Source organism: Carettochelys insculpta, chromosome 12, assembly GCF_033958435.1.
Source record: "Carettochelys insculpta isolate YL-2023 chromosome 12, ASM3395843v1, whole genome shotgun sequence".
Classification (NCBI taxonomy): domain Eukaryota; kingdom Metazoa; phylum Chordata; order Testudines; family Carettochelyidae; genus Carettochelys; species Carettochelys insculpta.
In genome coordinates, this window is record NC_134148.1 from 45,609,556 (window position 1) to 45,623,791 (window position 14,236).

The following is a 14,236-nucleotide window of genomic DNA, read 5'->3' on the forward strand; positions in this document are numbered from 1 at the left end:
AGAGCGAGAGGGGCGCTGAGCGGGGCTCCTGCCCCCCGAAGGCTCCGCCGGCACCCGCCCGCCAGGCCCAGGGCTCTCACCTTGCTGTAGGCAATGGCGTCAAAGACCTCGCTGATCTGGGCTGGCGTGTTGATCTCGTCCTCCCGGAAGGAAAGGGGGTGCGAGGAGACCAGCGCGTCGATCTTCATCACACGGTACATATCATTCTGCACCACGAGGTCTTCCTGCAAAGGCGCCGCATCAGAGCAGCCCAAGCAGCACACGGGCCAGCTGCAGGCCAGCCCTCCGCCGGCGGGAGGGGACTGGTGCAAGCTCTGTGCTGGTGCCAGCTGCAGGCCAGCCCCCAGTGGGCGGGAAGGGACTGGTGCCACCTCTGTGCAGTGCCAGCTGCAGACCAGCCCTCCGCCGGCGGGAGGGGACTGGTGCCAGCTCTGTGCAGCACCAGCTGCAGGCCAGCCCTCCGCCGGCGGGAGGGGACTGGTGCCAGCTCTGTGCAGCGCTAGCTGCAGACCAGCCCTCCGCCGGCGGGAGGGGACTGGTGCCAGCTCTGTGCAGCGCCAGCTGCAGGCCAGCCCTCCGCCGGCGGGAGGGGACTGGTGCCAGCTCTGTGCCGGTGCCAGCTGCAGGCCGGCCCCCAGTGGGCGGGAAGGGACTGGTGCCAGCTCTGTGCAGTGCCAGCTGCAGACCAGCCCCCAGTGGGCGGGAAGGGACTGGTGCCAGCTCTGTGCAGTGCCAGCTGCAGACCAGCCCTCTGCCGGCGGGAGGGGACTGGTGCCAGCTCTGTGCCGGTGCCAGCTGCAGGCCGGCCCCCAGTGGGCGGGAAGGAACTGGTGCCAGCTCTGTGCCGGTGCCAGCTGCAGGCCGGCCCCCAGTGGGCGGGAAGGGACTGGTGCCAGCTCTGTGCCGGTGCCAGCTGCAGGCCGGCCCCCAGTGGGCGGGAAGGGACTGGTGCCAGCTCTGTGCAGTGCCAGCTGCAGACCAGCCCCCAGTGGGCGGGAAGGGACTGGTGCCAGCTCTGTGCAGTGCCAGCTGCAGACCAGCCCTCTGCCGGCGGGAGGGGACTGGTGCCAGCTCTGTGCCGGTGCCAGCTGCAGGCCGGCCCCCAGTGGGCGGGAAGGAACTGGTGCCAGCTCTGTGCCGGTGCCAGCTGCAGGCCGGCCCCCAGTGGGCGGGAAGGGACTGGTGCCAGCTCTGTGCCGGTGCCAGCTGCAGGCCGGCCCCCAGTGGGCGGGAAGGGACTGGTGCCAGCTCTGTGCTGGTGCCAGCTGCAGGCCGGCCCCCAGTGGGCGGGAAGGGACTGGTGCCAGCTCTGTGCAGCGCCACCTCATCCCTCCCTGCCTCAGCCTGCAGTGCCGTGTCCTGGCACCCAGGCCTGAAGCAGAGGGGCCGCTTCCCCTCCAGCAGCAGCAGGAGCTGGGGAAGGGCCCTGCACTGGCAGCAGCTCTGCTCACTGCTGCCTGCAGCTCCCGGCTGCCCTCAGAGGGAGCACTGAGACCCAGTGGCCAGGCACAGAGCAGGGTCCCTCCCCTGGCAGCTCCTGCCTGCCGGGCCACAGGGGCCTGCTGCCCCAGCCAGCCCCCAAGCCCCCCAACACCACCTGCCACCCTGCGGGCAGCAGCCCTCTGGGGCTGACTTACGATGTGCCAGGACTGCTCGGCAGAGTCTGCGCCCAGGTACTCCACGTAGGAGGCAAAGCCCTCGTTCAGCCACAGGTCGTTCCACCAGCGCAGGGTTACCAGGTTCCCGAACCACTGAGAACAGAGTGAGACAGGGTCAGCCCTGGAGCTCCAGGACCCCCCGCCAGCCACGGAACCCCGGCATCCACCCCCCCAGTCACAGAACCCCGGCATCCACCCCCCCAGCCACGGAACCCCAGCATCTGCCCCCCCCAGCCACAGAACCCTGGCATCCACGCCCCCCCCAGCCACGGAACCCCGGCATCCACCCCCCCAGCCACAGAACCCCGGCATCCACCCCCCCAGCCTCGGAACCCCAGTATCTGCCCCCCCCAGCCACAGAACCCTGGCATCCACCCCCCCCAGCCACGGAACCCCAGCATCCACCCCCTCAGCCATGGAACCCCAGCATCCGCCCCCCCAGCCACAGAACCCCGGCATCCACCCCCTCAGCCACGGAACCCCGGCATCCACCCCCCAAGCCACGGAACCCCAGTATCCGCCCCCCCCAGCCACAGAACCCCAGCATCCGCCCCCCCAGCCACGGAACCCCGGCATCCGCCCCCCCAGTCACAGAACCCCGGCATCCACCCCCTCAGCCACAGAACCCCGGCATCCACCCCCCCAGCCATGGAACCCCGGCATCCGCCCCCCCAGCCACAGAACCCCAGGATCCAGCTCCAGCCACAGAACCATGGGATCCACCCCCAGCCATGGAACCCCGGGATCTGTTGGCCACCTGTGTGGTTTTGGAACCCCTGTGGTGTGGCCATCCAAGTGCCCAGCATACAAGGAACTGGTCCCCACCCCAGCAGGGTGGTCAGGGGATGGGGGGGCTGCGTGCTGTACCTGGTGGGCAAGCTCGTGAGCAATCACTGTGACCACCCTCTCCTTGTTGCCAATGGAAGAGAAGAGGGGGTCATAGAGCAGCGAGTTCTCCCGGTACGTCACCAGCCCCCAGTTCTCCATGGCACCTGCATTGAAGTCCGGAAGGCCAACCTGGTCTGGGAAAAGGACAGGCCTCATCAGCAGGCTGGCACCCCCCGGGCTAGCACAGAACCCCCCGGGGGACAGCATGGAACCCCCCCACTCCCTGGGCTAGCACAGAACCCCCCGGGGGAGAACGTCCCCCCAGGAGAGCAGGGAACATCCCCGCCCCTAGGAGAGCAGGAACCACCCCAGAAGAGCAGGGAACATCCCCCCACCCAGGAGAGTAGGGATCCCCCCAGGGGAGCAGGGAAACCCCAGGAGAGCAGGGAACCCCCCGAGGAGCAGGAACCACCACAGGAGAGCAGGGAACTCCCCAGGGGAGCAGGAACCACCCCAGGAGAGCAGGGAACCCCCAGGGGAGCAGGAACTCCCCAGGGGAGCAGGAACCACCCCGGGAGAGCAGGGAACTCCCCAGGAGAGCAGGGACCCCCCCAGGGGAGCAGGGACCCCCCCAGGAGAGCAGGGAACACCCCAGGGGAGCAGGAACCCCCCCAGGGGAGCAGGAACCCCCCGAGGAGAGCCCCGCTCCAGCACAGGGTGCAGGCGCCATGCCAGCCCAGCAGAACATGGCCATGCCTGGGCCCTCACCAGACTTGGGCAGCGGGTAAGCCGTGTTGTAATGGCGTTCAAAGAACTTGAGGATGGGCCCGGTCACGTTGAGCGCGTAGCTCCCCTGCCCCTCGGCGATGGCCTTTGGCCGGCCCCAGATCCGGATCTGCAGGGGAGAGGCCAGGCTCAGGCAGGGCCCATGGGTCCCAGGCCCCCGCCCCAGGCAGCTCCCCAAGCCCTACCGTCACATTGTCCTGCATGGCCTCTACCGCCTCGAACTGGCTGACGATGAAGGCCACCAGGTAGGTGGACATCTTGGGGGTGGGCTCGAATTCGGTGACATTCCAGATGGTGCCGTCGATGTTCTGCTGCCCGGAGCCTGAAAGGAGAGCCAGGGAGTCACGTGCTCCTCCGGCTCCACCCCAGAGCAGGGCGCTGCTGGGTCCTGCCTCTCCCCCAGCGGCCACATCTCCTTCCAGCTGCCACAAAAGAGCTTCAGGCCCCGGCCCGGTCTCCCCGACCCACCTGGGATCTGCCACCCACCAGCCTGGGCAGGAAGCTCTGGGGCAGAGCTGGACCCCGCCCCCCATGCCATTTCAGTTCTCTGGCTGCTTCCCCGGTCCTCACTCCCCATCTCTGCTGGGGCAAGCACTCCGGTTCCTCTGCCCCACATGGCCACGGCAGGCACAGGTGGTAAAGCTGCCCCACACAGTGATGAGCGGGGGAAGGGCTCTAGCCAGGCTGCCCCACACGGTGGTGAGCGGGGGGAGGGCTCTAGCCAGGCTGCCCCACACGGTGATGAGCCGGGGGAGGGCTCTAGCCAGGCTGCCCCACACGGTGATGAGCCGGGGGAGGGCTCTAGCCAGGCTGCCCCACACGGTGATGAGCCGGGGGAGGGCTCTAGCCAGGCTGCCCCACACGGTGATGAGCGGGGGGAGGGCTCTAGCCAGGCTGCCCCACACGGTGATGAGAGGGGAAGGGCTCTAGCCAGGCTGCCCCACACGGTGATGAGAGGGGAAGGGCTCTAGCCAGGCTGCCCCACATGGTGATGAGCGGGGGGAGGGCTCTAGCCAGGCTGCCCCACACAGTGATGAGCCGGGGGAGGGCTCTAGCCAGGCTGCCCCACACAGTGATGAGCTGGGGGAGGGCTCTAGCCAGGCTGCCCCACACGGTGATGAGCTGGAGGGCTCTAGCCAGGCTGCCCCACACGGTGATGAGCTGGAGGGCTCTGGCCCAGGACTGAGCCCACCTGAGAAACACCCCCACATTTTGCAGCCCCTTCCTCTGCTCAGCTGGCTCCTCCCACCCCTGGCCCCAAGCTGCCCAGCCAGGAGCACCCCCTCGGTGCCAGCTGGGGCCCTGCTGGAGCTGGCAGCCACTGCCCAAGGGGGAGCAGGAGCCAGGGTGGCAGCTGCTGGTGCAGGGCCCTCTGCCCAGAGCCCGCCAGGCCCTGGCCCACTCACTTCTCACAGGCATGTTGGACAGCGCCGTGTGGCTGGGGTCGTGGATCAGGGTCACCGTGAAGGTGGCCTTCATGGCGGGCTCGTCAAAGCAGGGGAAGGCCTTCCGCGCGTCGGTCGCCTGCATCTGCGTCGTGGCCACAACCCTGCACCAAAGGCAGCACTCAGCCCTGCCACGCCCGCAGCCATGGCCACGGGCCACGTGATGCCCCCAAAGCCACAGACCAGGCACCCCCACCCCCACCAAAGCCAGACCAGCCAGCCCTAGCACACCCCCCGCCATGGCCCAGCCAGCCCTGACACCCCCGCAGCCACAGCCCAGCCAGCCCTGACACCCCCACAGCCACGGCCCAGCCAGCCCTAGCAACCCCCGCAGCCACGGCCCAGCCAGCCCTAGCAACCCCCGCAGCCACGGCCCAGCCAGCCCTGACACCCCCACAGCCACGGCCCAGCCAGCCCTAGCAACCCTCGCAGCCACGGCCCAGCCAGCCCTGACACCCCCCGCAGCCACGGCCCAGCCAGCCCTGACACCCCCGCAGCCACAGCCCAGCCCTCGCAGCCACGGCCCAGCCACCCCTGACACCCCCGCAGCCACAGCCCAGCCAGCCCTGACACCCCCACAGCCACGGCCCAGCCAGCCCTAGCAACCCCCACAGCCACGGCCCAGCCAGCCCTGACACCCCCCCGCAGCCACGGCCCAGCCAGCCCTGACACCCCCGCAGCCACGGCCCAGCCAGCCCTGACACCCCCACAGCCACGGCCCAGCCAGCCCTAGCAACCCCCGCAGCCACGGCCCAGCCAGCCCTGACACCCCCGCAGCCACAGCCCAGCCAGCCCTAGCAACCCCCCCAGCCACGGCCCAGCCAGCCCTAGCAACCCCCCCAGCCACGGCCCAGCCAGCCCTGACACCCCCCGCAGCCACGGCCCAGCCAGCCCTGACACCCCCGCAGCCACGGCCCAGCCAGCCCTAGCAACCCTCGCAGCCATGGCCCAGCCAGCCCTAGCAACCCCCGCAGCCACGGCCCAGCCAGCCCTGACACCCCCGCAGCCACAGCCCAGCCAGCCCTAGCAACCCCCCCAGCCACGGCCCAGCCAGCCCTGACACCCCCACAGCCACGGCCCAGCCAGCCCTGACACCCCCCGCAGCCACGGCCCAGCCAGCCCTGACACCCCCGCAGCCACAGCCCAGCCAGCCCTGACACCCCCGCAGCCACGGCCCAGCCAGCCCTAGCAACGCCCCCAGCCACGGCCCAGCCAGCCCTGACACCCCCACAGCCACGGCCCAGCCAGCCCTGACACCCCCCGCAGCCACGGCCCAGCCAGCCCTAGCAACCCCCGCAGCCACGGCCCAGCCAGCCCTGACACCCCTGCAGCCACGGCCCAGCCAGCCCTGACACCCCCGCAGCCACGGCCCAGCCAGCCCTAGCAACCCCCGCAGCCACGGCCCAGCCAGCCCTGACACCCCCGCAGCCACGGCCCAGCCAGCCCTAGCAACCCCCGCAGCCACGGCCCAGCCAGCCCTAGCAACCCCCGCAGCCACGGCCCAGCCAGCCCTGACACCCCTGCAGCCACGGCCCAGCCAGCCCTGACACCCCCGCAGCCACGGCCCAGCCAGCCCTGACACCCCCGCAGCCACGGCCCAGCCAGCCCTAGCAACCCTCGCAGCCACGGCCCAGCCAGCCCTAGCAACCCTCGCAGCCACGGCCCAGCCAGCCCTGACACCCCCGCAGCCACGGCCCAGCCAGCCCTGACACCCCCGCAGCCACGGCCCAGCCAGCCCTAGCAACCCCCACAGCCACGGCCCAGCCAGCCCTAGCAACCCCCGCAGCCACGGCCCAGCCAGCCCTGACACCCCCCGCAGCCACGGCCCAGCCAGCCCTAGCAACCCTCGCAGCCACGGCCCAGCCAGCCCTAGCAACCCCCACAGCCACGGCCCAGCCAGCCCTGACACCCCCGCAGCCACGGCCCAGCCAGCCCTAGCAACCCCCGCAGCCACGGCCCAGCCAGCCCTAGCAACCCCCGCAGCCACGGCCCAGCCAGCCCTGACACCCCCGCAGCCACGGCCCAGCCAGCCCTAGCAACCCCCCCAGCCACGGCCCAGCCAGCCCTGACACCCCTGCAGCCACGGCCCAGCCAGCCCTGACACCCCCGCAGCCACGGCCCAGCCAGCCCTGACACCCCCGCAGCCACGGCCCAGCCAGCCCTAGCAACCCCCACAGCCACGGCCCAGCCAGCCCTGACACCCCCCGCAGCCACGGCCCAGCCAGCCCTAGCAACCCTCGCAGCCACGGCCCAGCCAGCCCTAGCAACCCCCACAGCCACGGCCCAGCCAGCCCTGACACCCCCGCAGCCACGGCCCAGCCAGCCCTAGCAACCCCCGCAGCCACGGCCCAGCCAGCCCTAGCAACCCCCGCAGCCACGGCCCAGCCAGCCCTGACACCCCCGCAGCCACGGCCCAGCCAGCCCTAGCAACCCCCCAGCCACGGCCCAGCCAGCCCTAGCAACCCCCGCAGCCACGGCCCAGCCAGCCCTAGCAACCCCTGCAGCCACGGCCCAGCCAGCCCTAGCAACCCCCCCAGCCACGGCCCAGCCAGCCCTGACACCCCCGCAGCCACGGCCCAGCCAGCCCTGACACCCCCGCAGCCACGGCCCAGCCAGCCCTAGCAACCCTCGCAGCCACGGCCCAGCCAGCCCTAGCAACCCCCGCAGCCACGGCCCAGCCAGCCCTAGCAACCCCCGCAGCCATGGCCCAGCCAGCCCTAGCAACCCCCGCAGCCACGGCCCAGCCAGCCCTAGCAACCCCCGCAGCCATGGCCCAGCCAGCCCTAGCAACCCCCGCAGCCACGGCCCAGCCAGCCCTGACACCCCCCCAGCCACGGCCCAGCCAGCCAGGCCAGCCACCCCCACAGCCACAGCATGGGGGCCCATCAGCAGGCCAGGGGCTACCTGGGCTCAGACCTCCCACTACTGTGCAGGGTGGCTGGGCTGCGTGCATGCTGTGCTCCTGCGAGTACCTGGCGGACAGGAAGAGCCCGACTGCTGTGGGGGCTGCTCACCCTGTGACGGCTCAGCCCCCTGGCCCCCCGTAGGGCTGGGCTGCTCAGGAGCCTGCGGGCTGGGGACGCGTACCCGGCCTGGCACACAACGGGACTGAGCACAACGCTGGAGCTGCCGGGCGGGGAGGGGGCAGGACCATAGCCCCTATCAGGCTGGACGTCCTCTAGGCACCTAGAGCAGGAGGGCCTGGCCAGGGGTCTGCAGGCTCCATCCGGGGCAGTGTGGGGACAGAGGGCCCTGCCCGGCTGGGGGAGGGCAGCGCGGGGGAGGGGGCTGGGGGAGGGCAGCCGGGGAAGGACAGCTCTGCCAGGCCAGCAGGGGCCCGAGGCAGTGGGCAGGAGCCCAGAGGTTGGGGGCTGGCGCCGCTGGGCACTGCACAGACAGGGGCAGAGGCAGCCCTGCCCAGCCAGAGCCTTGCGGGTGCTGGGGCAGAGGGGCCTGGGGCTGCGGGCAGTGGGACGGGCGTTTTCAAACACCCCCAGGCTGCAGCAGGCACTCGCGGTGCCGCTGGGCTGGCGCGTTCGGTGGGGGCAGCCCCTGTAGCTCACAGCGCCCCTCCCACCATGGCACAGGGCTGGGGCACCCTCTGCCGCAGCCCGCAGCTGGGCTGGGCTGGGCTCGCGTGGGAGTCTGGGGCGGGCGGCCCCCGGCCATACCTGGTGCTGCCATCCTCCACATACTCGCTGCGGTAGAAGCCGGCCAGGTCGTCGGCCAGCTCCCCCGTGAAGGTGCTGAGCAGCTGGTACATCTTGCCCTGCTCCAGCTGCCCACCGAGCTGCACCACCAGGTACTGGGTCTCGGTCTCCAGCCAGGTGCGGGTAATGGACGGGGGGCTGGAGCCCTGGTAGCCCTGCAGCTGCACATGGAAGCCGCCGTGCTGGGTGTAGTTGAGCTGCTTGCTGTGGATGAGGATGAGGTCGGTGGGGCTGCGGCAGGAGAAGAGCACGGTGCTGTTGCCCCGGAAGATGTAGAGGCCGGCAGCGTCGCGGGTCAGGAAGGGCTGCAGGGTCACGGTGTAGTGCTCCGGGCTCAGCGTCTGGGGCAGCCGGTAGCTGTTCCAGGGGTTGGCCGGGGTGCTGCCCGGGGTGGTGCTGGGCAGGGTGGTGCCAGGTGGGGTGGCCGGACCAGGGGTGGTGCTGGGCGGGGTGGCCGTGGTCCCGGCCCCTGACCCAGACCCAGACCCGGCCCCGGCCCCGGCCCCGGCCCCGGCGTTTCTGTCCTTCTCCTGCGAGTACACGACGGCCAGGGCGATGATGGTGGCCGCGGCGCCCACGCCCAGCAGGATGCCCGCTATGCCCAGGGGCTTGCTGATGAAGAACCCGGCTGCCATGGTGTGCGGCTGGGCAGGGAGCGGCGGGCGCAGCCTTTTATCCTGGGGCTCGGCAGGCCTATCAGCACCGGGTTAATGGGTGAGGGATTAATGGCACCCAGGCTCACAAAGTCCCTGCAGCCTGGCAGCATCCGCCACCACCAGCCCCCGCTCCCAGCCGAAGTTAACGGGAAGCTGGGCGGTGGGCGCAGGGCCTGTCTGGGGAGAAGCGGCAAGTCAGACCCCCCCCAGGGATGGCCCTGGGCCCCATCCCCCCTCAAGGGCCAGACCACCCCCCACCCCTCCAAAGGGCCAGCCCCAACTGCCCCTCCCAGTCAGACACCTCCAAAGGGCAAGCCCAGCCCTCCGCCCAGGCACGTCAGCGGCAGGCTGGAGCAGGGCCTGGGCTCTCTTCCCAGTGCAGGGGGAGTGGGGGCTGGTGCCTACATCAGGAAAGGCTGAGACTCTGCATGCCTGTGCTCCAGGTAACTGCCCTGTGCCTCAGTTTCCCCTAAGTGACATGCTTACAGTCATCTCCATTGTGTTCCATAGGTAACCTCCCACAGGGGGACTTGAACCTGGGCCCTGGGAGTTCAGTGCAGGCACCTCTACAGCTGGAGCTAAAGGCTGGCTGGTGCTCGGGTGGGGGGCGGGGGAGGACTCTTATTCTGTCGGTGACGTGGTCTCGGTACCACTGCCCAGGCCGGGGACCACGGCGAGGCAGCGGTTACGTACGCAGGACATGGGGCGGGGCTCTGTCTCCCGGGCGGATGCAGTTTGGTGCTTGCGCCCAGGCCTGTGCGGATGAGCACCACCCATAGAAACACACGCGGCCGGCGCGGCACTGTCCTACCCGGCTGCGCAGCACCTGGACGGCCGCCCCGCGCTCAGCTGCCAGGGGCCCTGTCCAGGAGGTCCGGGGCCCGCTCGGCTGAGCACTGGGGAGGCCCCAGCTGGTGCACTGGGACTGGCTCCCGGAGCCACTGTCCAGCACAGCAAGTCCAGCGGGCGCAGCAAACAGCCCAGGCTCACACACTGCCCTGCAGTGGGGGGCTAACCCCAGGGCCCAGAGCTGGGGCGCTGGGAACTCCAGCAGGGCTCGGGGGGCCCTTCCAGCAGCAGCCAGACACATGCTCCCTGGGCACTGCCGGGCAGGCCAGGAGCCGCGTGCTTTGCTGCAGCCAGGAGACATGGGGACCGTCCTGCGTCAGGGCGGCTGGGCTCTGCACCGGGCTGGGTGGCAGCAGGGGGCCTCCCTCAGGGACGGGCTTCGAGAGCCAACTGGACAAACTCTCCACGGCCTCCCTCGCCCAGCCCAGTACAGGGAGCAGAACTCAGCGCCTGCCCACCGCCCGGCCAGCTGGGCGGCCGCAGCCCCGGCTGGCAAGTGGGCACAGGACGGTGGCGGCCAAGGCGGGCTCGCGGGACAGGACAGAGTTGAGCCCACGCGCCCAGAGCCAGCCGACTGCCCGTGGAACTGCAGTGGCAAACAAGGCGTCTTGTGGGCCACACGCTGGCCAGCCCACGCCCCGCCAGGGCCTCTCACTGCCTCTGAGCCACAGGGTCACTCGGACGCGGCCTCAGCCCCACGGGGCTGGGCACAGGGAGTGCACAGTCCCACCGTCGGCAGCACCTCACTTCCCCTGGGGGGGGTGTTCACGTGTGTGTGTCCCCCCGTGGCAGGGGCTGTTCATGTGTGTGCCTGTGGCGGGGGGTGTTCACATGTGCCTCTCCCTGGCGGGGGTGTGAGCACACTACGTGGGGGGCTGGGGGCAGGTGCTCAGCCCAGCACAACGCCCGGGGCCCTTCCCCGTGCGAGACCCCGTGCACAGGGCGCCCAGGAACAGGCTGGGGATCTGCCAGCCGCCTGCCCAGCTTCCAAAGTCCCTGATCTCCTCCTCCGTAATAAAGTTTATCGCTAACTCGCAGCTGCCCTGAGCAAAGGCTCCAGGAAGCACGTTGCCAGTGGGCTGGAGGCCAGGAGAGAGCAGTTGGCCGAGGCCACTTGCACTGGCGCTCCTGCAGCCCTGCACACCTGGGCCCAGGGCAGGAGGTGGGAAGTCAGGTGGGGCCCAGCTTGAGGAAAGCGGCTGCTCAGCCGGCCTCTGTGCTGCAGCCCGACCAGCCGGCGGAACAGAGCAGGGCTGTGCCAGGCAGCCTGGGCCCCCGCCTCGCCCGCGCTGCCCCAGGGAGTGTGGCCCAGCTGATGTAGGGCACAGGGCCACGGGGAGCCAGTGGGGCCGGGCGGCAGTGCAGAGCCAGCAAGTTGCACTTAATGGAGCATGGCAAGGCCCTGCCACCCCTGCACGGCTCCCAGGCCAGCCCCTGCCACAGCAGCTCTGCACCTGAAGCCCTCGCCAGCTTCCTCTGGCTGCCTGCTGCCGGCACACCGGAGCCGGAGCCGGAGCCGGAGCCAGAGCCAGAGCCAGAGCCCTCTGCAGTGACTTGGCTGTAGTGCTACCCCCCCCCACTGCAGTGACTTGGCTGCACCCCTGCCCCCCCCACTGCAGTGACAAGGCCACACACCTGCCCCCCCCACTGCAGTGACAAGGCCACAGTGCTGCCCCCCCCCACTGCAGTGACAAGGCCACAGTGCTGCCCCCCCCACTGCAGTGACAAGGCCACAGTGCTGCCCCCCCCACTGCAGTGACAAGGCCGCGGTGCTGCCCCCCCCACTGCAGTGACAAGGCTGCGGTGCTGCCCCTCGCACTGCCCCAGCCTGGTGCAGCTGGGGAGGGCGGCCGTTCCCAGCCAGGGGCTGCTGCAGCGGTTCCCACGCAGGAGCTGGTCCCGGCTGGACGGCTGAGCTCCATCTGGAGATTTTCTTTGGCAAACGACACTGACGGTTTTCAAAAGCAAAACTCTCAGGAGCCCGTCCTCGGCCTGGTGGGAAGCGGCCCCCGCCTGCCCCAGAGCCCGGCCCCAGAGCCCTCCGCAGGAGCAGCTGTGTGGCCAGAGGCGGGGCGGGCTGGAGGCAAACAAGCCTGGGCTGCCTCTGGCGTCAGTCCCCACCCCCAGTTCACATGCCTAGTCAGCCCCACATGCCTAGCGCCTACCCCCAGGCCAGCCCCACATATTCTCCCAGCTCACACGCCAGGCCAGCCCCCCCCATCCCAGCCCTCCCAGCCAGCTCACACACAAACGCTTCCCACCACTTGGTCGCACAAAACGTTCCACACCCCACCACACGGACACCCCACAACCCCACTGCACATTCCTACTGCACGCCCACCTCACCGCCTGCTGCCCGGCACACCCCCACACCTCCGCTGCACAGCCCCATCGCACGCTTCCTCTGCACGCCCACCTCACCGCCTGCTGCCCGGCACACCCCCACACCTCCGCTGCACAGCCCCATCGCACGCTTCCTCTGCACGCCCACCTCACCGCCTGCTGCCCGGCACACCCCCACACCTCCGCTGCACAGCCCCATTGCACGCTTCCTCTGCACGCCCACCTCACCGCCTGCTGCCCGGCACACCCCCACACCTCCGCTGCACAGCCCCATTGCACGCTTCCTCTGCACGCCCACCTCACCGCCTGCTGCCCGGCACACCCCCACACCTCCGCTGCACAGCCCCATTGCACGCTTCCTCTGCACGCCCACCTCACCGCCTGCTGCCCGGCACACCCCCACACCTCCGCTGCACAGCCCCATTGCACGCTTCCTCTGCACGCCCACCTCACCGCCTGCTGCCCGGCACACCCCCACACCTCCGCTGCACAGCCCCATTGCACGCTTCCTCTGCACGCCCACCTCACCGCCTGCTGCCCGGCACACCCCCACACCTCCGCTGCACAGCCCCATCGCACGCTTCCTCTGCACGCCCACCTCACCGCCTGCTGCCCGGCACACCCCCACACCTCCGCTGCACAGCCCCATCGCACGCTTCCTCTGCACGCCCACCTCACCGCCTGCTGCCCGGCACACCCCCACACCTCCGCTGCACAGCCCCATCGCACGCTTCCTCTGCACGCCCACCTCACCGCCTGCTGCCCGGCACACCCCCACACCTCCGCTGCACAGCCCCATCGCACGCTTCCTCTGCACGCCCACCTCACCGCCTGCTGCCCGGCACACCCCCACACCTCCGCTGCACAGCCCCATCGCACGCTTCCTCTGCACGCCCACCTCACCGCCTGCTGCCCGGCACACCCCCACACCTCCGCTGCACAGCCCCATCGCACGCTTCCTCTGCACGCCCACCTCACCGCCTGCTGCCCGGCACACCCCCACACCTCCGCTGCACAGCCCCATCGCACGCTTCCTCTGCACGCCCACCTCACCGCCTGCTGCCCGGCACACCCCCACACCTCCGCTGCACAGCCCCATCGCACGCTTCCTCTGCACGCCCACCTCACCGCCTGCTGCCCGGCACACCCCCACACCTCCGCTGCACAGCCCCATCGCACGCTTCCTCTGCACGCCCACCTCACCGCCTGCTGCCCGGCACACCCCCACACCTCCGCTGCACAGCCCCATTGCACGCTTCCTCTGCACGCCCACCTCACCGCCTGCTGCCCGGCACACCCCCACACCTCCACTGCACGCTCACTTCACAGCCCCATTGCACGCTTCCTCTGCACCCAGCTCACCAACCTCTGCTGCGCACACACTTCACAGCCCCTGTCACGTGACTGGACTTTTATATGGAGTTTCTAAGCCATTTTAATGCCCAATGTAACTATTGGCCCCAAATGTTTTGCTATCAGGGGGGCACACGAGGTGTCCAATGAAAGCCAATGATGCCCTGAACCTGTGTGCGCTACTCACACGTCTGTACCGCGCGTGCAGGTAACGGTACAGGTTTTAGCTCTCTAGCTGTGTTAGAAAACGTTTCAGTGCTGAGCTCCACCACGGGAGGTGTGACCTCAGCCCAGCCAGGGCATTGGGCTGAACAAGGGGGTGGAAACCCGGTGCTCAGACACTGACCCCACATTCTGGGTGCTTGGGACGTGTCGATGGGATTCAGCCCAGTGGCTGAGTGACCTGAACTGAGACAGAGGACCAGGTCCATCTCAGAAATGTTAAACTGGCTCCTGGGATTGACCCAAGGGCAGTTTGCCACCACAGCCCCCCCAGCCAGGTGGGGGCGACCCTCAAGGGCGATGGGAAGACGAAGGGGCTTTTTTCTCGGCAGAGACAACGCCAAGAAAGAGAGAGCCATGCTGTGGACTTAGCAGCCGTTGTTCTG

The 14,236-nt window shown here is 69.9% G+C and overlaps 1 protein-coding gene across 5 annotated transcripts in view; it reads right to left on the bottom strand.

Annotated features, from left to right (window-relative positions):
• ANPEP (alanyl aminopeptidase, membrane) overlaps nucleotides 1-14,236 on the bottom strand; it is a 30,293-nt gene that overhangs the window by 11,501 nt on the left and 4,556 nt on the right. Inside the window, exons 2-8 of one of the 5 annotated variants that reach the window (XM_075006506.1) lie at nucleotides 8,389-9,120; nucleotides 4,679-4,821; nucleotides 3,458-3,594; nucleotides 3,255-3,381; nucleotides 2,526-2,680; nucleotides 1,638-1,751; nucleotides 81-224 (exon numbers count right to left, since the gene is read on the bottom strand). In XM_075006506.1, coding sequence (XP_074862607.1) covers nucleotides 81-224; nucleotides 1,638-1,751; nucleotides 2,526-2,680; nucleotides 3,255-3,381; nucleotides 3,458-3,594; nucleotides 4,679-4,821; nucleotides 8,389-9,120 — 1,552 coding nt within the window. Of the gene's footprint in view, nucleotides 1-80; nucleotides 225-1,637; nucleotides 1,752-2,525; nucleotides 2,681-3,254; nucleotides 3,382-3,457; nucleotides 3,595-4,678; nucleotides 4,822-8,388; nucleotides 9,261-14,236 lie in introns of all 5 variants that reach the window. The other 4 variants (XM_075006508.1, XM_075006507.1, XM_075006509.1 and 1 more) reach the window with 4 other exon arrangements.